Source organism: Pongo pygmaeus, chromosome 17 (genome assembly GCF_028885625.2).
Source record: "Pongo pygmaeus isolate AG05252 chromosome 17, NHGRI_mPonPyg2-v2.0_pri, whole genome shotgun sequence".
Lineage (NCBI taxonomy): Eukaryota > Metazoa > Chordata > Mammalia > Primates > Hominidae > Pongo > Pongo pygmaeus.
Genome location: NC_072390.2, coordinates 32,589,883 through 32,612,498, shown reverse-complemented (window position 1 = coordinate 32,612,498; position 22,616 = coordinate 32,589,883). Strand labels below are relative to the sequence as shown.

Below are 22,616 nucleotides of genomic sequence, written 5' to 3'. Positions count from 1 at the left end.
AGGTATTTAAATAGGACTTTGCAGTTTTCTTCAAGTACATATTTTATTAGCTATTTTATAGTTTATTGAAGGAACTCAGTGTACATTAACACATAATTTAAATATACTCTTGCTCTAATAAAGGATTATGAAGAAATATTGCAAATTTCTATTTCACCAATAAAGACTTGGTATTTTATAATCCTGAACAATGTTACCAAAATATAATCTTTTTTAACCTTTTCTTAAAAAATAAAGAGGTGTTGATTTCCAAAATGTTGGTTTTCAGTGAGATGGTGTCAAACTTACTAGTTTTGTTTTTGGAATGTTAGGGTAAGATTGTCTCAGTGCTATAGGAGAGGAGAGATGAATGTTCTAGAACAGGGGTCTCCAACACCCAGGTCGTGAACTGGTACCCATCTGTGGCCTTTTAGGAATCCGGCCCCACAGTGAGTGGTGGACCCGAGTGAGCATTACCACCTGGCTCCGCCTCCTGTCAGATCACTGGCAGCACTAGATTTCTCATAGGAGCACGAACCCTAATGTGAACTGTGCATGTGAGGTATTGCGTGCTCCTTATGAGACTCTAGTGCCTGTTGTTCTGAGGTGGAACATTTTCATCCCAAATCACCCCCCCTTCAACTCCCATCTCTGGAAAAATTGTCTTCCATGAAACTGGTTTTGGTGCCAAAAAGGTTGGGGACTGCTGTTCTAGAATGGTGTTCTCTTATTGAGATTAGATATCTAATTCAGTTTACCACCGATAATTGAGTCCTTTCTGAAACGTACCTGGCAAGTAGAATTATAGACTCTTGCTGTCTAGTTTATATTTATTTGATGAATTATTCCTTTTGGAAGTGGTGTATGTGGTCTTTGAAGTTGGAAAGGCCTGGGTTGAAGCCCACGGCTCCCTGACTCTATTCTGTGATGTCAGAGAACTTACATATATACTTCTTGCACCCCAGGTTCTATATTTGTAAAATGAGATGCAATAATACCTGCATCTCAATTGTTTTTACCATTAAATGGAATATGTATTTTAAAATGCTTAATAAAGTGCTTGATACCTAGTAAATAGTGTTAAAATATTTTGATAGAAGATTACATTAACTATAATTTTATGTGAATTAAAAGTATAAAATTATTCTTCTCTATTTTAGGCATATTTATCATTACTATATTCATGGCCCAAAAGGAAATGAAATACGAACATCAAAAGAAGTTGAACCTTTCAACAATATTGATATTGAAGTAAGAGAAAAATCCATCTTAAAAAATTATGAGATATTTGTTCCAGTTCCAAATGACTCAGGATAATAAAAAACACTCAATAATTAGACAACTTCTCTCTCCTTGCTTTTTACCAAACTACTTTGATTGTTTGATATCCAACTAAAGAGATTATTCCTAGATGTATTTTTCTCAAACCTTTATTTACTGTAGGCTTGGTTTATCTTTTTTTGTCTCTCTTCTGTAGAGCTATGCATTGTTACTGAACATCAATCATCTCTTGAAGCATGGAGGAAAAGGGAGATAATGTAGCTTTCCTTTTGTTAGTAGAAGTTATATCGTGGTGACAAGGTTTAGCAGCACAGAGCATTTGAGTATTGGATTCTCAGTACTGTAACCTACACGTTAGAATTTCACATACAATGTTGTCCCACTTCCTACCTCTAGCAAGAAACCTTGAATTAAATATACTCATGACTTTTCTGTCCTTCAGCTCTGATTTGCTGTTTCTTTGCTTACTTTATATTTTTTAGTAGTATGTTCCTTATTGAGATGCTACTTAAAGCTGTTTAACTCATATATAAATATATATATTTCATTAAGCCAGATTATTACTTGTACAAATAAACATAATTTTTGCTTATTCTATTGTTGAATCATAGCTGAGAACAGAAGTAAAGTTACCATAGAATTTAATTATTTTTGTTTCATTTTTATTTTAGATTTCTATGTTTGAAAAAGGGAAGGTACCTAAGATTGTCAACCTAAGGGAAATACAAGATGACATGCAGACGTTGTATGTAAACACAGCAGCTGATAGTTTTGAATTCAAAGCTCATGTTGAAGGAGACGGTGTAGTGGAAGGGATTATCCGTTATCATCCATTCTTATATGATAGAGAAACTTACCCTGATGATCCATGCTTTCCATCAAGTATGTTAATCTGTTATCTTAATTATAAAATATGAAGTTGTGATTTAGGACAGTGATTTGTTTTTCTACATGATTATCGGTTGGGCTATTCAGGTTAGATAAATATTAAAATTTTTTCTTATGCAAGTCTTAGGTTGTTAGGTATTTGTAATTTTTGTAATTCCTGATTTTTGTGTACATTCATTTCTAGATGAGTAAATCTTTAATGAACTCTTTTAGTTATGTTATAAAACCAAACTTTTAGATATGTATGCATATTAATCCTTTATATGTTCCCTTGTCTTCTGTTTATCCTCGTTGCAGTTTTACACTTTATGCAGTCATATTTATTAACTTTTTCTTTATGCTTTCTGATTTTGTCTTACTGTAGAAAGGCTTTTTACATCTCAAGATTATATAAATCTCCTGTAGCTTTTTTGTTTTTGTTGTCATTTTATGGTCAATGCATCTGTGTTTTCCTTTTTTGTATGTAGAGCAAGGTGGGGCTTTATTTATTTATGTAAATTTTTGAGTGATGGGGTCTTGCCATGTTGCCCAGGCTAATCTTGAAATCCTGGCCTGAAACAATCCTCCTGCCTTGGCCTCCCAAAGTACTAGGATTACAGGTGTGAGCCACCACACGTGGCCCCCACCTTTTTTTTTTTTTTCCAGTAGAGAGATAGGGATTTAACAATTATTTTCTATGTGGTATTCATATTCAGTTTCTTAGCACCAGTTATTGAATGTTATAATTTACCCAAGAGTTAGAACTTTTATAATATAAAGTTCCCATAAGTACATAGTCTAGATTCTTTACTGTAAAGTACTATTTTTTTTTTATATGAGTAATGATACTGTCTTGTAGCTTTATCTTGTAATTTGGTATCTTTGGGAAAAAACATTTTCGCTATTGTTCCTTTTTGAGAATACTTTTGCTCTTCTAGATAATTTCAGAATCAGCTTCGTACATTCACTTGAAGTAATTCTAGTGAGATTATTGGGATTGCATTGAATTTATAGGTTAACAATATTAAACTTTTTCATTCAGAATACTTCCTTAGTACATTCTTGGTTTTCTAGGGTCTGCAACCAGATTTCCTGATTTGAATCCCATCTTTGCCACTTTCTGTTGGACAGACTACTCCCTACCTTAGTTTCCTTATCTGGGAAATGGGTAGTTCACACCTCATAGGGGTGTTGTGAAGATCAAATTTAAAAACCGGGGCAACTTCTCAGAATAGTGCTCAACACTATTTATTAAGTGCTCCTGCCCAGTACATATTGTTACTCAGTGGCTCCACTGGCCTTTTTGGTTTTGTTTTTTATTTTTTGGAGACAAAAGTCTTGCGTTGCCACACAGGCTGGAGTGCAGCGACACGATCTAGGCTCACTGCAATCTCTGCCTCCCAGGTTCAAGCAGTTCTCATGGATCAGCCTCCTGAGTAACTGGGACTACAGGTGCCCACCACCATGCCAGGCTAATTTTTTGTATTTTATTAGAGACAAGGTTTTGTCATGTTGCCTAGGGTAGTCTCAAACTCCTGAGCTCAGGTAATCCTCCCACCTCAGCCTCCCAAAGTGCTAGGATTACAGGTGAAAGCCCCTGTGCCTGGCCATCTCTGACCTCTTAAATTTGCTATTTCCAATTTTTATGTGCTAATAGACAAAAAGATATAATTTTTTCCAAATGCTGCCTTAAAAAGAAAAGCAAGTAAGTTGAGTGATCAATTAGAGGGATTCTCCTCTAAGAGCAAAGTGATTTTGTTTGATTGAAAGCACCTTTTATATAAGGGACTTCTTGTGAGGGCTTTTAGGGAGAAGGTTTTGTTTTAGGTGGGTAAACTAATGCCAGGGTAGCTGAGGTGTTAATATGTCAGGATCACGTTGTTTAATCCTAATTTATCTGGATACATGAGAGTGTGTTGCTAATAAACACAAGATTATAGACAATTGTGCAAATTAATGCTCTTGATGCATAGTAACATGTCTTACAGTTCTGTGTACATTTTTCATGCTTACTTGAATCTGAAAATAATTTCTAAAAAGTAAACTTAATTTTAGCATCATTCACTAATTTGTTCAAACTAGGTAAACTCGCTGCTATTAGATGTCATAGATTTCTCAGATGACTTTCATGTGAACATACTAATTCTGATAAAATTGTGAAACTGTTTTGGATACAGGATTTAAGCTCCTATATTTGTAGGAAGGAGGGATTTTGTTATAGGGGATAATCTTTTTGGATGTAAGACTCTTTTAGCCTCGTGAATAGGTTTTAAAGATGACAGGCCCAGCAGCTAGTACATTGGTTCATATATAAGTAATTATTGACTTTTAAATGACAGACACCATTCATAATGTGGAACCACTTTGTAAACCTGCCTTTTTGTGGGCAAACAGTATAAAACTACCTTTAGGTTTTATAGAATGCAATTTGAAACATTTATGTGTTTGTTTCATTATTTCTCACATTTTAGCAATAAACATTTTGTTCCATTTGCCCTTTTGATCTAGAATTAAAAGATGAAGATGATGATGATGATTGTTTCATACTTGAGAAAGCAGCTAGAGGGAAAAGGCCTATTTTTGAATGTTTTTGGAATGGACGATTAATACCATATACATCAGTTGAAGAGTAAGTTTGATTTTTGCTGAAATTATGTTTTTACAACTTAATTTTTTTACTAACTAACATTTTGTTCTGTTCAAGCTTTGACTGGTGTACTCCTCCTAAGAAGAGAGGGCTTGCACCAATTGAATGCTACAATAGGATATCTGGTGCATTATTCACTAATGACAAATTCCAGGTCAGCACAAATAAATTGACGTTTATGGATCTTGAGCTAAAATTGAAAGATAAGAACACCCTTTTTACAAGGATTTTAAATGGACAGGTATGATTTTTAAATATAAAGTTGTGAATATTTGCAAATGTTTTATTTTTAAGTAAAAGAAGACACTAGCAGTGTAGGTTTTTATTGATATTTTGCATCAAAAGACTATGATGTATAAATTTTTTTATTAGCAGTCAAGTGTTCACATTACTAAAAAATTTTAAGCTAATTAGACTAGGTTTGGATAGAATTTACATATTTTCATTAGTTTTTTTTTTTTTTTTTTAAAGACAGGAGTTTCACTGTTTCCCAGGCTGGATTGCAGTGGCTCAATCTCGGCTCACTGCAACCTCTGCCTCCCAGGTTCAAGCTATTCTCCCGCCTCAGCCTCCCAAATAGCTGGGACTACAGGTGCATGCCACCACGCCTGGCTAATTTTTGTATTTTTAATAGAGATGGGGTTTCACCATGTTGGCCTGGCTGGTCTCGAACTCCTGACCTCAGGTGATCCACTCGCCTTGGTCTCCCAAAATGTTGGGATTACAGGCATGAGTCATCGCGCCCGGCCAAGATCTTAATATCTAGCCCTTGACATAGTAGAAGCCACAGAAGCATCTTAATGAGAACATGTATGAACAGTTGTATTTGCTTTAAGGGCTATATTTGTACATTAATAACCTAATTGTGCAATTTTTAGCTAGTCTTGAGGGTAAAAATGGGGTAAAACTGTGAAGTACTTTGAGCTAAAAGGTGGTTTGAGATTGATCAGTATTAAAATACATTATTACAAGAATGATTTCACTTTGAAATTTGTTAAAAAGTTGAGTGAAACTAGTATACTAGTGTACTTGTATTCTGTGCACAGACCTCAGAGACTTTTGATACTACTCTTTCAGTAGTTTAATGTTGAATTGCCAGGAAATAGATGATTTTATTATCAATTTATTGCTGGGCAATAAATACAGTGCATAGCACATAGTATTTGTAGTCAGTCCTATAAGATGTTGAAATTAATTTTGCTCTTATAAAGATTGTGAATCATAGAAGATTAGGACACTTTTAAGAATTATGCACCGAGAAAGACCTCATCAAAATGAATTACTACTCCTTTATAATACACTTAGAATTCATTTATAATATGGTGTTAGTTATCCAACATTTATTGAGCAGTGGGTGTTTTCAAAAGCTATCCAGAATAAGTTACTTCTATTCCTTTGTTACACTGTACTTTTAAAATATGTATTTTCTAATTTTGAAACATTCAAGCTGCGCATAATGGTTCACACCTGTAATCCTGGCTACTTGAGAGGCTGAGGCAGGAGGATGGCTTGGGGCAAGGAGTTCAAGACCAGCGTGTGCAACAGAGTGAGACACCCTCTCTATTTAAAAAAAAAAAAAAAAAAGGAAAAGAAATGTTCAAATACACAGAAAAGTTGAAAGAATATTATAAAGCGAATATCTGCATACTTTTCCCCTAGATTACCTGTCACCTTGACGTGCCTTCTGAATTGTACTTTGACTGTTACTGAGTGTCTGGAATTAATGCATTTGGTAATTTGTTTGGTTGATAGTGAAGCCATCCTGAGAGTTTTAGAAGGGTAGTTTAACATTTTGGTTGTCAGACTTTCTGGTTCCTAGTTACTAATTTAATCTCCATGTCAGCTGGCAAACTGACAACAATGATTTGCTGATTTGGGAAAGAGTTGGTACCTAGGTATAGGAGTAAGGGTGGCAGCAATTTCCTGGAAACTGTATATACCATTTTGGACCTCTGAATCTTTACCATGTAGATATATTCCTTTTTCATTCATATAACTTTAAAAAAATCAAATTTATTAATAACAAAGATAGTATCGTTCTTGACAGCAAGCTTCAAAAACTTAGGCTGAAATTATTTTTAATTTTGCCTTACTTTCCTTTGGAAATGGTATATTATGGTATAAGGTACGTAAGAAGGAATGGAGTTCTGTAACTTTAGACTGTCCTCTGTGAAAACATGTAATGGGGAGATTGTCTTACCTCCTCATTGTCCTAGAGGCAGGCATCAAACAAGTGTGTAGCACCTTATGCTTGAATACAGATTTCTATATTCTCTCCCAACAGGGTGAAGAATGGTTGGCAAAAACACATCTTCTTAAGTATTATTAGAAAACACTTCAGTTTTATATTATGAGTTTATTTTTTGGATAGGCTCTAGATATAAAAGAGAAAATTAAAAAGAAAAGTACATTTTGCATAGCAGTGTTTCTCAACCTTTTTTCGTTATCACCCTCATAAGGAGTCTTTCTTGGCATGTTTTTCTCAATTGTTTTCCCCAATTAAATTTTACTACTGCAGATTTACCATTTGTCTGTTTGTATATTGTATTCACGTTTATAAAGTACTTGATACACAATGAGATTTTTATCGTCCCATTGAGAATGTGGTTTACAGTTAGAAGGCCTCCACTCATCCCTTTTGTGGAGCTAGCTAGTTCTTCTCCCAGGCAGTAAGGGTTCATTGGTTTTTAGTGTGTCTTAGGACTTAAAGGTGGAAAGGAAGGTTTTATTGTTGATATTGACCAGGGAGACCTTGGTTCTAAGAATAATATCAAATTTTTCTTCTTTGGTAATGCATTTGTTTGAAATATCCTAAATGTGTACAGAGGAAGGATCCAGCAGAATATTTAATTTTTTATTAGGTTTTCTGAATTGGAGTATATGAAAGGAAAAAATAAAATGAATGACAAATGTTTATGGTTATATTTGTTTGCTAGTAGCTATATTTCATAAAACATTTTAAAATTCTACAGGAACAGCGAATGAAAATTGACAGAGAATTTGCTTTGTGGCTGAAGGACTGTCATGAAAAGTATGATAAACAAATAAAATTTACACTTTTTAAGGGAATAATTACACGTTCTGATCTTCCTTCTAAAAAGCAAGGTCCCTGGGCAACATATGCAGCAATAGAATGGGATGGAAAGATATACAAAGCAGGACAGCTGGTAGGTTTAACTTATTGTCACTTTTTTCTTATAATTTTTAATTTAATTTAAAACACATATGCGAAATCACATGTATAGAAAATAAGCTATTTTAAAAAATTTCTTTTTCTCCCATTCTCACATTTCATGAAAAACATTTATTCAGACTTCACAGGCCTGTTTGACATCAGTGTCTTCCATCATCTCTAAGGAAATTTAACTTATTTTTAGATTCAATTTTTAGTAGAAGTTGAGACTAAATTAGATGTATTAGAATTTAACAACAGTAACAACAAATTATGCAAATATTGGCTCCTCAGGAGCTAGGTAAGAATGAAAAGGACAAACTAATTCTAAATTCCATAATTTATTATAGCATTAAAAAAACTATTGCCAGAGGCTCAGTTAACAAGGTTTTTATGGTTTCCTAAACTAAACTTTACTCACATGGAGATCTTAGTGTTTTTTGTTTGTTTTTAATGTAATGTGTTAAGTAATGATTTTTAAGTACTTTTTTGTCGAGCATCTGCTGACATAGTAAGTTACTGCACCTTTTGACTGTGTGGTGGAGAATTCAGAGATCTAGGAGATGTGCTTTGTTCTTGGTGATATTATATCCTAGCAATGGAGATAGTGTAAGCATAAATAATAGGTAAGAAGTGGATCAATGCAATGGAAAGAAAGGATTAATAGTGTTTTGGCAGATTAGAAGGAGAGAAGAGGAGAGGATTTTTTTTTTTTTTTACTTTGGTTGGTGTTGTGGGCTGGAAGAACAGAGCAGATCATTAAATACTTTGGAAAAGAAGTAACATTTGTGTGGACCTTGAAAGGGGTAGAGGCTCAGGTTTACACAGATAATTACAAGGTAGAAGGCTGTCTGTTCTCTCCATAAATGAGAGACACCATCATATATTTAAAGCTATAGAATTGGATGAGATCATCTATACTTGGTGAGTATAGCTAAAGAGATAAAAGGATTGAGCCTGGAGCTTTCCCAACATTTAGTGGTTAGAATGAAAAGGAGGAGCTGGCAGAGGAGACTGACAGGGATAAGCTGGTGAGATAGAAGGAAACTAGCAGAATGTGACATCCCTAGAGCCAAGTGAAGAGTTACAAGAAGAAAGGAGTGATGAGTTTAGTCAAATGCTTAGTGGTAATGGAGTAAAGTGCTTTCTAGAAGGTAATCTGAGCATAGAGATGTGCGTAGGTAAATGCAGAAAAACAGCAAGTAGTAAGAGTTGGGTTGTCCTGCTGCCTATTGTATGTGTGAAGAGAAATAGTTTAGAAATGGGGCAGGCAAGGTAGGTTGGGATAAACTCTTATAGTCCTTGTTGGGAATTTCTGAATTGGAGTAGTGGAAATTTCCCTTAGATTTTTTAAGCCAAGTAAGGAGAAGAAATATGATAGGCAAGTTTTGAGCTGATGCATTTGAAAAATAATATTAACTTGTCAAAGTTTATAAATTGCTGTTCATCATCTGAGAGCAGAATTTTATGGGGAAAAAAAGGTTTCAGGTATGTTGGCATTCATTATAACTGAATTTGAAGGAATTCTGGACTTGTAAGACACATGCTTAATTCTAACACATTTGTATTAAGAAGCTGCCGTATTTTCACAACTATTTGTTAAGTACAGAACTTCAAAAATACAATTTTATTTTAATATTAGAATGCTGTTTTCATTAGTTTTTCTAATGATAGTTACCAAGGTTTTTTTCTTTGTAATAAAGAATTTCTGTGAAATTATTATTAAGCCTATTTCTCGTTGTAAATCTTAATACTGAAGCTTTTTTTTTTTTTTTAAACTAAATATTAGGTCAAGACAACCAAGACACTTCCCCTCTTTTATGGAAGCATAGTAAGATTTTTTCTTTATGGCGATCATGATGGAGAAGTATATGCTACAGGAGGAGAGGTTCAAATTGCAATGGTAAGACAGCAAGTGTTAAAACATACTGAAAGTTTCTTGATAACACTTTTGCATAATTGTTAAGATACAGTATATTTTGCTAGTGACTAGTTTTCCATTGGATAAAGTGGTTGTAGTTTTTATGTGGATTTTTATGTGTCATAGTTGATATTTTTAATAATCTATACAATTTAACATCATATGCTTAGTTTTTGTAAACATGTATACGTTATAACTAGTTACCAAATTAATTTTATAAAGTCATATTTCCTCTAGGGCCCACTAACTAGTAAACATTGGAGCCAGAATTCTATCTGAGGAATGAGTAACTACAAAACTGGAACGGGTTTTTTCCCTATACCATGCTTTCTTGTTAATGTTTGATATGTTACGACTACAGAGGTTATGTAAAAAATACAAACAAACACTGTGGTGTAACATAAGAATAGATACTGTTATTTATGTACTTAATTAGGATAAAATATATTTCTTTGGAAGAAACAAATGGGTGTTTGTTTTTATTACAGCTAGATTTAAATAGTTTTCTTTGAAATGTTGGTAAATTTATTTATTCAGGAACCTCAGGCACTATATGATGAAGTAAAAACTGTGCCAATTGCAAAGCTGGATAGGACAGTTGCTGAGAAAGCTGTTAAAAAATATGTAGAAGATGAAATGGCAAGGTAAGTCACACTTCAAGATGCATGACAAAAATAAGAAAAATTGGAAATAATTGTGCTGTAAGTATTCTGAATATGTCATTTACTCTGCTGTTAGGGCATTTGTAGTCTTAGATATTGTACCTATTGAGATGAGCTTCTTGTTAAAAAATTAAGAGGTCTAGTTATACAAACAGAATTCTGCATTTGTTTTGTAGACAAAGAAGGAAATCTTATATATCTAAAGTGTCACTCTTACAGGCACAATGATTAACATGTTTTAAAAAAAACTCAGTTTGGCCTATGACTAGAATATTACAATACCTGCTGAGAGGTAAAGATGAGTGTATTAGTTCATTTTCGCACTGCTATAAAGATACTACCTGAGACTGGGCAATTTGTAAAGCAAGGAGGTTTAATTGACTCAGTCGTACATGGCTGGGGAGGCCTCAGGAAACTTATAATCATGGCATAAGGCGAAGGGGAAGCAAGCCATGTCTTACATGGGTGGCAGAAGAGAGAGAGAGGGAAGGGGGAACTGTCAAACACTTTAACACTCAGCTCTCATGAGAACTCACTATCGAGAGAACAGCATGGGGGAAACCATTCCCGTGATCCAGTCACCTCCCACCAGGTCTGTCCCTTGACATCTGGGGATTAGAATTCGAGATGAGATTTGAATGGGGACACAGAACCAAACCTTATCAATGAGTTATAAAGAAGAAGAAGGAAGTAGAAAGTAGCTTTTCTTCTTGTATAGCTAATGATGCAATCATTTTGATTCTTACTGAATTTTGATTCTTAGGGGTTATCCTGTCTTCTAAAGGTAATTTGTACTATAAACAAGTAGAAAAAAAAAAATCACAAAAATTTGACAGTTCGTGGCTTTTAATTCCAAAAGGTTTTTTTTTTTTTTTTTTTTTTCCAGTAGCTACAGGAATGGTTAGAGAGGAAAAAAATTTTTAGATGATTAATCGTAAAGAATTCCAGATTTAACCTTTTAAAATATATGAGCAATAAATATTTAAGTTTCTAATAACTCGTATCTTTTTAATTAAAATCATAGTTAACAAAGTTTGTGGAACATTAATATGCTGGTTTCATAACAGGCTGCCTGATAGATTGTCAATAACTTGGCCTGAAGGAGATGAATTATTGCCTAATGAAATTAGGCCTGCTGGAACCCCTATTGGTATGTTTATTTATTTTTCTAATACCAAAAAGTGTGCTTTACTTTTGTCTTACATTTCCAATATGTAAAAGCTCATGAGATATTAAAATGCAATGGGAAGATTTGGCAGATTCAGCAAATTTTTGGGTGTAATTAAGATACTTTTAATTTTTCACTCACAGGTGCATTAAGAATTGAAATACTGAATAAAAAAGGGGAAGCAATGCAAAAGCTTCCAGGAACAAGCCACGGAGGGTCAAAGAAACTCCTGGTTGAGCTCAAAGTTATTTTACATTGTAAGTATACAAACTAATTTGGATCTTTAATATTGTTTTTAAAATATATCAAATTAAATATCTTTATGTAATTATTGATGACCTAGCAATCTGATAGGCACAGCAAATTTTATTGAAGTTAGGAATTTCAGGAATGTTATGAATAGCTCATTTTCTTGGTGGATATTTTTCTAAGGTTTTTAAAAAATATCTTGAATTTTTTCATGTAGGTAACTGTAGGCTAAAGTAAAGGTATGATACATATATGTAGAAGAATTTGCAGTAGGAATTTCCATAAGCATATATGTATTATTACAGTTCTAATAGTTACAGTAATAATTACAGTATTATTAGTCATCCAAAACAGGTTTCACTGAGCTAAAATTAAAGTGTCTTCAGGACTGCATTTTTTCCTGAAGGTTCTAGGTGAGCCTTGCCTTTTCTGCCTTTTAGAAGTTACTCTCAGCTGGGCTTGGTGGCACGAGCCTATATAGTCCCAGCTACTCGGAAGGCTGAGGCAGGAGAATTGCTTGAGCCCAGGAGTTCGAGGCCACAGTGAGCTATGATCATGCCACTGCACTCCAGCCTGGGTGGTAAAGTAAGACCCTGTCTCTAAAAAATAAAATAGATAAATCACACAGAAGCTCCACTCTCATTCCTTCATCTTCAAAGCCAGCAGTGCAAGTTTCATGACCTTCCTGCTTTTTTTTTTTTTTTTTTTGGAGACACAGCTTCGCTCTTGTTGCCCAGGCTGGAATATGTAATGGCACAATTTAGGCTCACTGCAACCTCCGCTTCCCGAGTTCAAGCAATTCTCCTGTCTCAGCCTGCCGAGTAGCCGGGATTACAGGCACATGCCACCACTCCCAGCTAATTTTTGTATTTTTAGTAGAGATGGGGTTTCATCATATTGGTCAGGCTGGTCCCTACTTCTATTTTTAATAACTTTATATTTATATATCTATATATAACATTAACATGAAATTTATGAAGTGGCATTAAGTACATTCATATTGTTGTGCAACCATTACCACTATCCATCTAAAGCATTTTTTCGTCATTTCAAACTGAAACTCTATAGTAATAGTTCTTCATCACTCCTTTCTCCCTGCCCTGGTAACTACTTTTTAACTTTCTATCTCTGAATTTGACTATTTTAGGTACCTCATAAAAATGGAATTATATTTGTCCTTTGTGTCTGGCCTGTTTCGCTTAGCATAGCGTGTCAGAATTCCCATCCCTTCTTAAGGTTGAATAATATTCCCTTGTGTATGTATATATACACACATATATATATATGTGTGTATATATACGTATATATAGTATATGTATATATGTATATGTATATATGTGTGTGTGTATATATATATGTATATATATATACACACACACCATATTTTGTTTATCCATTCGTTTGATGGATACTCAGGTTACTTTCACCTGTTGTCTATTGTGAAGAATGCTCCTGTGAACATTGGTGTACAAATAGTTCTTTGAGTCTCCGCTTTGGTTCCTTTTAGATACATTCCCAAAAGTGGACTTGCTGGGTCATATTATTATTTAATTTATTGAGAAACTACCATACTGTTTTCCACAGTGGTTACCCCATTGTACATTCCAGTTTCTCCATGTCACCCACACTTGTTATTTCCTGTGGGTTTTTTTTTGTGGAGGACGGATAATAGCCATCCTAACAGATATGAAGTGGTATCTTACTGTGGTTTTTTTCCCCCTTTTTCCTACTAAAGATTATTGTGGTTTTGATTTGCATTTCCCCAATATTCAGTGATTTTGTCCATCTTTTTATGGGCTAATTGCCATCTGTATATCTTCTTTGGACAAAGGTCTATTCAGGTCCTTTGGCCATTTTTAAATTTTGTTGTTGTTGAGTTGTAAGAGTTCTTTATAATCCTGGATATTAATCCCTTATCAGATAAATGATCTACAGATATTTTCTTCCACTCTGTGGGTTGCTTTTTCACTTTGTCGATGGTGACTGTGATGCACAAAAGTTTTTAATTTTGAAAAACGATTAGTTTTTCTTTTGTTGGCTGTGCTTTTGGTGTCTTATCCAAGAGATTGTTGCTAAATTCAGTGTTATGAAGCTTTTCCTGAATGTTTTTTCCTTACAAATTTTATAGCTTTAGCTCTATTGTTATTACTTTGATCCATCTGACCTTGACTTTTGCATATGGTTAACTTCTTTTTATATGGAAAACTTCTTTTGCCTGTAGATAATCCAGTTTTTCCAGCACCATTTGTCAAAGACTATACTTTCTCTATTGAATTGTTTTGGCCACTTGTGGAAAGTCAGTTGTCCACATATGTGAGAATTTATTTCTGGGCTCCCTGTTCCCTAGGTCTATATGTCTGTTCATATACCCATGCTGCACTGTTTTGTTTACTGTAGCTTTGTAAGTTTTAAAATCAGGAGGTGTGAGTCCTCCAACTTTATTCTTGTTTTTTAAGATTGTTTTGGCTATTTGGGTCCATGGAGATTCCCTATGAATGTAGGATGCGTTTTTCTATTTCTGCAGAAAACACCATTGCGATCCTGGTAGGGATTACACTGAATATGCAGATCACTTTGAGTATTATTTTTACCTTAACAATTGTAAGTCGTTCAATCTGTGAACATGATTTTGTATCTGCAACTTTGCTGAGTTTATTAGCTATACCAGGGTTTTTTTAATGGATTATTTAGGTTTTTTGCATATATGAACATGTGATTTATGAATGGAAATAACTTATTCTTTTCCAAAGTTGACGCCTTTTATTTCTTTTTCTTGCCTAATTGGTCTGGCTAGGACTTAAAATACTATGTTGAATAGAAGTAACTAAAATGAGAATCCTTGTCCTGTTCCTGATGTTAGAGGAAAAGCTTTTAAGTCTTTAACAGTTGAGTATATGTGATGTTAACTGTGGGTCTTATATAAGGCCTTTATCATGTTGAAGAAGTTTCTTTCTATTCCTTGTGTAGTGTTTTTTATCATGAAAGAGTATCGTTTTCCCAAATGTTTTCTCTGCATCAGTCCAGATAATTATGTAGGTTTTTTCCTTTATTCTCTCAAAGTGATGTATTGCGTTGATTGGTTGTTTTTTGTTTTTTGGTTTTTTTTTTGAGACAGGGTCTCACTCTGTCACCCAGGCTGGAATGATGCGGCACAATCGTGGCTTACTGCAGCCTCAAACTCCTGGGCTCAAGTGGTCCTCCCACGTCAGCCTCCTGAGTAGCTAGGACTACAGACATGCTCATTGCACCCTGCTAATTTTTTTTTCTTTTTATCAATGGATGAGAGTTTTTTTAAAATATTGACCAGATTGGCCTCGAACGCATAGCCTCGCCTCCTTATGCACCAGGACAACTGGCCTGAGCCACCATGGCTCCTTTTGTGTGTGTGTGTGTGTGTGTGTGTGTGTGTGTGTGGTGGAGACAGGGTCTCTTATGCTGCCCAGGCTAGTCTCAAACTCGTGGCCTCAAATGACCTCTTGCCTCAGTCTCCCAAAGTGTTAGGATTACAGGCATGAGCCACTGCACATAGCCTTGATTGTTTTTTATTTGTTGAGCCATCCTTGCATTCCAAGAATGAATCTCACTTGATTATTATGTATAGTTTGGATGTTTGTCTTGATCCCTGGTGTTGGAGGTGGGACCTAATGGGAGGTTTTGGAGTCATAGGTGCACATCTCTCATGAAGGGCTTATTGTGTGAGTTCTCGCTCTATTATTTCCCATGAGAGCTGGTTGTTAAAAAGAACCTGGCACCTCCCTCACCCCTCTTTTGCCATATGATCTCTGCATACACTGGCTCCCCTTCACCTTCCACCGTGAGTGGAAGCAGCCTGAGGCTTTCACCAGATGCCCAGTCTTCCAGCCAGCAGAGCTGTGAACCAAATAAACATCCTTTTTTTATAAATTACTCAGCCTCAGGTATTCCTTTACAATAACACTATATAGACTAAGGTGAGTTCTTTTAAAATTGTGCTGAATTTGGCTTGCTAGCATATTGTTGAGAATTTTTGCATCAATATTCATAAGGGATTTTGGTCTGTAGTTTTCTTTTTCCTTTTTTTTTGATGTCTGTGTCTGACTTTGGTATCAGATAATGTTGACCTCAAAGAATGAATGAGTTAGGAAGTGTTCTCTCCTCTTTAATTTTTTGGAAGAGTTTGAAAAGGATTGGTGTTTCCATTTATTTCTTAATCCCCTATAACCAATCTATCACCAAGTATCACACTAAAGTACAGTTGACCATTGAATGACATGGGTTTGAACTGTGCAGGTCCACTTACATGTGGACATTTGTGAATCAAATGCAGATTGAAAATACGTTTTTGCCGGATTTGAAACCCACATAAACAGAGGCCAATTTTTCATATACACAGGTTCTGCAGGGCCAACCACAGGAGTTGTATGTGCAGATTTTGGTATACATGGGGATCCTGGAACCAATCTCCTGCATAAACCAAGGGACAACTGTGTATCTTCGTTCTGCCCATTCAAGTCCAAGTCATCATGGTCTCTCATTCTAACCACGTAGTAGCTGCCTCAATGAAAAATCCTCTTTCACTCTTGCACTGCTCCAGCTCATTTTCCTCATTTTACGCCAAAGTGATTTTTTTTGAATTGCAGAACTGTGTATATCACTCACCTGTTTTATATTATTTCATCTTTAGTGGCCTAGGAAACTAGTCATAGCTCTGCAATACTCCACACGTGATCTGGCCCTTCCTCTCTCTCTAACTTGATCTCATCCTCACTTACCATACCTCTAACCACAACTGTTTTCTTTTGGTTCTCATCGAACCCCAGTTTTCCCAACTCTAGACCAAATTTTGTTCCTTAAATATGTCTTTCCCCTCTAGGACAGGGGTGGCAAACTATTTGGAAAGCGTCAGGTAGTAAATACTTAGGCCTTGAGAGCCGTATAAGCTGTTTCTTATGATTACGTAAGTCTGTTGTTGTAGATGAATGCAGCCATTGGCAGTCCAGTAGTTTGCCAGTCCTCTTGCTCTACAAGATTAAAAACTCCAGGAAAGCAATGATGTTGTTTTCTTTACCCTTTTTCTAGTACTTTGTATATAGGAGGTAATTAATTAATATTTGTTGAATAAATACATCAAAAATCAGAAAGTTGCTTGCATCTTTTTAGAGAATTCTCATGGTGATTTGCTGTCTCATTTATAATTGCACCCTTTTTTAAAGCAAATATTGAGAAGATGTTTCTAGAACATGTTTCTTTCTCTATTGGTACAAGTTGAGAAGTAAAAGGCAAATATAGGCATGCTTTCTTTAAGATACATCATAAACTGGCCTGGCCAACATGGTGAAACCCCATCTCTACTAAGAAGTACAAAAATTAGCCGGGTGTGGTGATGTGCGCCTGTAATTTCAGCTACTTGGGAGGCTGAGGCAGGAGAATCACTTGAACCTGGGAGGCAGAGGCTGCAATGAGCTGAGATTGCACCACTGCACTCCAGCCTGGCAACAGAGTGAGACTCCATCTCAAAATACATATATGTATTTTAAGTTTTCATATCAATTTTATCATTGACATAAAGGTTATTTAAGAGCAAGCTGTTTGATCCAAGTATTTTATAGTTTGAGAGTTTCTCTTGGAATTGATTTCTAGTTTTATTCCACTATGGTCCAAGACGTTACTTAATATGATTCTGACTTTTCAAAATTTGTTGAGATTTGTTTTGTGGCCTAGTGTATGGCCTGTCTTCGAGAACGTTCCATTTGCTGATGAGAAGAATGTATATTCCGCAGAATAATGTATATTCTGCATATTGTTGGGTAGAATGTTGTATAAATCTTTGCTTAGGTCCATTTGGTCTAAAGGCCAGTTTAAATCCGATGTTTCTTTGTTGGTTTTCTCTCTCCATGATCCATCTAGTGCTATCAGTAGGGTGTTGAATCCGTTATTATTGTATTGCTTTCTATGTCTTCTTAGGTCTGGTAATACTTGTTTTATGAATCTAGGCACTGGTATTTGGTACATATATATTTAGAATTGTTATATCTTCATGTTGAATTGATCCCTTTAACATTATATAATTTTTTTTAACTGTTGTTGATTTATAGTCTATTTTATTTGATATCAGCTACTCTTGCTCACTTTTGGTTTCTGTTTGCATGGAATAGCTGTTTCCACACCTTTACCTTCAGTCTATAATTATCTTTATGAGTAATATGAGTTTATTGTGAGTAGCATTTAGTTGGTTCATTTAAAAAATCCATTACTGCCAGTCTATATCTTTTAGGTAGAACATTAATCGATTTACATTCAAGGTTAGTATTTATATGTGAAGTTTTGCTCTTGTCATGATGTTGTTATCTAGTTGCTTTGTAGATCCTTTCTTTTTTTCCCTCCTTTCTGTCTTTGTGGTTTGGTGGGATTCTGTTGTGCTGCTATTTGATTTTTTTCTCTTCCTACCTTGTATAATTGTTTTATAAGACCTGTGAATTTTATACTCTCATGTGTTTTTATGATGGCTAGTATTGACCATTTGTTTCCATGTTTAGAACTCCTTTGTTTCTTGTAGACCTGGTTTAGGGGTAGTGAATTTCTTCAGGGTTTGCTTTTCTGGAAAAGACTTTATTTTGCCTCCATTTATGAAGCTTGTTCTAGCAGGACACAAAATTTGTGGTTGACTGTCCCCCTGCCCCCTACCCCCAGCACTTTGAAAACAGAATCCTACAGATGGAGCAGGATTGTAAAAAAAGAAAAAACAAAATGCCAATCTCTACTAGCTTATAAGGTACCTGCTGTGAAATCCACTGTTAGTCTAATGGATTTTCCTTTACTGGTGACTGGATGCTTTTTCTCTTGCTGATTTTAGGATATTTTCCTTCACATTGACCTTAGACAGTCTAATTTCTATATATTGTAGTGAGGCCTTTCTTGCAGTGTTTTTGCCTGGCATTCTTTGAGCCTCTTACTCTTTGGATGTATAGATCTCTTGCTAGACAAGGGAAATTTTCCTCAATTATTTCCTCAAATAGGTTTTCTAAAGTTTTTGCTTTTTCTTTTCCCTTGGGAATACCTGGGATTTGTTGGTTTGGCTGTTTTACGTTGACCCATACTTTGAGAAGGCTTTGATCATTTTTTACAATTCTTTTTTCTTTATTTTGTCTGATTGATTAATTCAACAGATTTATCTTCACATTTTGAGATTCTCCTGCTTGGTCTAGTCCATTGTTTGCTTTCAATCATATCTTGTAATTTCTTCCATGAATTTTTTTATTCCAGAAGTTCTTTTTTTAAAAAACAAAAAACTATGCCTTTAGTAAATTTCTCATTCATATCCTGAATTTCATTTTCTCACTACTTTATATTAGTTTTCAGATATCTCCTGTATCTCATAGAGCTTCTTTAAAAATCAGTATTTTAGCTGGGCTTGGTGGCTGATGCCTATAATCCCGGGAGGCTGAAGTGGGAAGATAGCTTGATGCCAGGAGTTCAAGACCATCCTGGACAACACAGTGAGACACTCTCTAAAAAAAATTTTTTTTAATTTAACAAGTGGGCATGGTAATGCACACCTGTATTCCCAGCAATTTTGGAGGCTGAGGTGGGAGGATCACTTGAGCCCATGAGACTGCAGTGAGCTATGATTGTGCCACTGAAATTCACCCAGGGCAGCAGAGCAAGACCACATCTCAAGAAAATAAAATAATCAGTATTTTGAATTTTTTATTTGATATTTCAAAGATTTCTTTTTGGTTAGGATCCATCGTTAGAGAATTACTGTGTTGCTTTGGAACTGTCATAGCACCTTATTTTTTAATATTTTCTGTATTGTCCTGATTTCCTTTGTATCCGGAGTAGTAGTTGCTTATTGTTATTTTTGAATTTACTTTTGTTGGGGCAGGACTTATTTTTTCCTTGACGATGTGTCTATGATGTATGTTTAATAGATTCTTTTGGCTTTGCTTCTTGGGTGTATTCAGTGACATAGATTATCTATGATTTCCTTGTTTATAAATAGCCTTAGTGTGGTGGCTTTCTCCAGTGCTGGCTGTTGTAGTAATGTATCGGGCGGGTGAGCAGTCTCAGGGCCTCCTGTGTAGCTGCAGTGGTATGGACAATTGTGGTAGTAGAGGTGGTTCAGAGCTTGTCTCCTTCCTCAGCACTGCACAATTGTTTTAGCAGATGTTTTAATGGGCTGTGAAGGTTGGCCTCCTGTCCGGTATGTGGTGCTAGAAGGTAAGAGCTGGATGCAGCTGTTGTAGTAGCATTTATGGGTTACCTTTGTTAACCAGAAGTACTCTGATGTCCTAGATGATGGGCTGGACTGTGTAACTTCCAGGGGTCCCAGTCCTGTGCTCTGCCCCTGAGGCAGGTGGGGAGGGCAAAGCTAGGCAGGGCTGGGCTGGAGAATCCTGCATTCTGGCCACCCCAACAGTGGGCACAAGCACCAGCCCTCTCAGGGGTTGCAAGGCAGTTCTCAGGCCCCGAAGCAATGCCCCAGGGAGGAGCAGAGCAACCACTGCCATGCCAAAGATCCAGCATGGGGAAAGTGGGGTCGCTAGGGCTCCACAACCTGGCAGGTGATAGTGGGACCCGGTTCTCTACAGTTTTGACCTGGTTGGATTCCCTCCTACCATCTGCTGCTGGCAGCAAGCTGAAACAGCCAGCCAAGTCACAGGCAGTCTGTCCTCAGATTGTGCATCTGTCTCAGGCTGCAAAACGTCCTGCCAGGGACAAAAACCAGGCTCCAGGCCGTACCCCTCCCAGTCTGGCTCTGCAAAGCAGGGGCACCCAATTCTCATACCCATGGCTGGGGCCCGTATTACACTTGCCTCTCAATTCTGGTTGTGGAGGCTGCTCTCCTCAATATTAGATCACAAATCTTAGTCTGGAGACTCTCCATATCAGTGACTGCCACCTATGCTGGCTGGCAGGTTTCTGTGCAGCCCGCTGTGACTTAGGATCGGGAATTGCTGCCTTCTATTTGTACCACCCGGGTCTGGGAGTACGGATGGAGCACTTCCCACTGTCCCCACTGCTCTCCAAGTCAGATCCAGTGCTTGGTAGGGCCAAGGAGCTCCCAGCTGGCTTCAGTTGCTCTCTCCCCTTTTCACACAGAGGATTCACTCCCAGTTTTTCATGGGACATGCAGTGCTGCTGCCCACTGTAGTGTTCAAAGTATCCAAAGTTTCTTTTGTGTTTTTTTTTTTTTTTGAGACAAGGTCTTACTCTTTTGCCCAGACTGGTACCTTCATAGCTCACTGTGGCCTTGACCTCCTGGGCTCAAGCAGTCCTCCCATCTCAGCCTCTCAGGTAGCTGGGACTACTTAGCTGGACCATGCCTGGCTAATTTTTAAATATTTGTAGAGACAAGCCATCACTATATGGCCCAGGCTGGTCTCAAATTCTTGGCCTCAGCCTTCCAAAGTGCTGCGATTATAGGCATGAGCCACCACGCTGGGCCTGTTATGCTTTTATGTTGAACTCCTGTGTTCCTTCTTAGATAAAAGTTCACAGTGTGAATACACTATTGTACTGTTTCCAAGTGGGTAAGGTTGACTGCTTTTCTTTCTCTTTCTCCCTCTTTTTGGTCTGTGTGTGGTCATGTTACCTACTTGATAAACATTTCGGTTTTGTTCATGAATTGCCTTTTTAAAAATTTTGGGTTTTTTAATATTTATATTATATAATTCTAGAGTGGGCAATAAATAAGGAATTTTTTGGAGAGGTCGTGTTGTCTATTCTGTTGTCTTCCTTTCTCTTTAAATAGTAATTTTAGATAAAGTGAAAGTTTGCAAGACTTGAAATAAAGAGATTTTAATGAAGAGTTAACTTTTATTGTTGCTGTTCACTTTCATAGGATAGTGTTAGATCTTTTGAAGCTTCAAAGCAGGTTTTAAAATACAGCAAATAGGTATTTGGTGCCAATGTGACATTGCATATTTCATGTTTTATGTTGAATTTCTCAAGACAGTATTGTTTCTTTTTTCTTTTATTAAGCTTCAAGTGGAAATAAAGAGATTATTTCGCATATTAGTCAACATGGAGGAAAATGGCCTTACTGGTTTAAAAAAATGGGTGAGTTCTTATTCTGAATGTTAAAAAATACATTGGTATTGTGTTGACTTGATTTTTAATTTCTTCTTAATTTATCCAGAAAATATTCAGAAGTTGGGGAATTATACCTTGAAATTACAAGTTGTATTGAATGAAAGTAATGCAGACACTTATGCAGGAAGACCACTACCATCTAAAGCAATTAAGTTTTCTGTTAAAGGTAAGCAAAACAGTAATATATAATTATATATGCTAAAGGTGGCATTTTAAATCCAAAGAGAAAAGAGAGATAAGCCAGTAAAAGATGTTTGAACAATTGGGTAACCATCTCAATTTTATTTTATTTTATTTTATTTTCTTACTTACTTTGAGATGGGGTCTCATTCTGTCACCCAGGCTGGAGTGCAGTGGCACAATCTCGGCTCACTGCAACCTCCGCTTCCTGGGTTCAAGTGATTCTCCTGCCTCAGCCTCCTGAGTAGCTGGGATTACAGGCGCCCGCCACCACACCTGGCTTTTTGTATTTTTAGTAAAGACAAGGTTTCGCCATGTTGACTAGGCTGGTCTCGATCTCATAACCTCTGATGATCTACCTGCCTCAGCCTCCCAAAGTGCTGGGATTACAGATGTGAGCCACCGTGCCTGGCCCA

General features: G+C 36.2%; 1 protein-coding gene across 1 annotated transcript in view; it reads left to right on the top strand.

Moving 5' to 3' along the window:
* SMCHD1 (structural maintenance of chromosomes flexible hinge domain containing 1) overlaps positions 1-22,616 on the top strand; it is a 160,254-nt gene that overhangs the window by 47,019 nt on the left and 90,619 nt on the right. Inside the window, exons 9-19 of the mRNA XM_054460294.2 lie at positions 1,140-1,230; positions 1,932-2,142; positions 4,636-4,756; positions 4,832-5,015; positions 7,747-7,941; positions 9,736-9,849; positions 10,405-10,511; positions 11,597-11,679; positions 11,841-11,954; positions 21,910-21,987; positions 22,067-22,186. Of these exons, the coding sequence (XP_054316269.1) occupies positions 1,140-1,230; positions 1,932-2,142; positions 4,636-4,756; positions 4,832-5,015; positions 7,747-7,941; positions 9,736-9,849; positions 10,405-10,511; positions 11,597-11,679; positions 11,841-11,954; positions 21,910-21,987; positions 22,067-22,186 (1,418 nt within the window). The remainder of the gene's footprint in view (positions 1-1,139; positions 1,231-1,931; positions 2,143-4,635; positions 4,757-4,831; positions 5,016-7,746; positions 7,942-9,735; positions 9,850-10,404; positions 10,512-11,596; positions 11,680-11,840; positions 11,955-21,909; positions 21,988-22,066; positions 22,187-22,616) is intronic.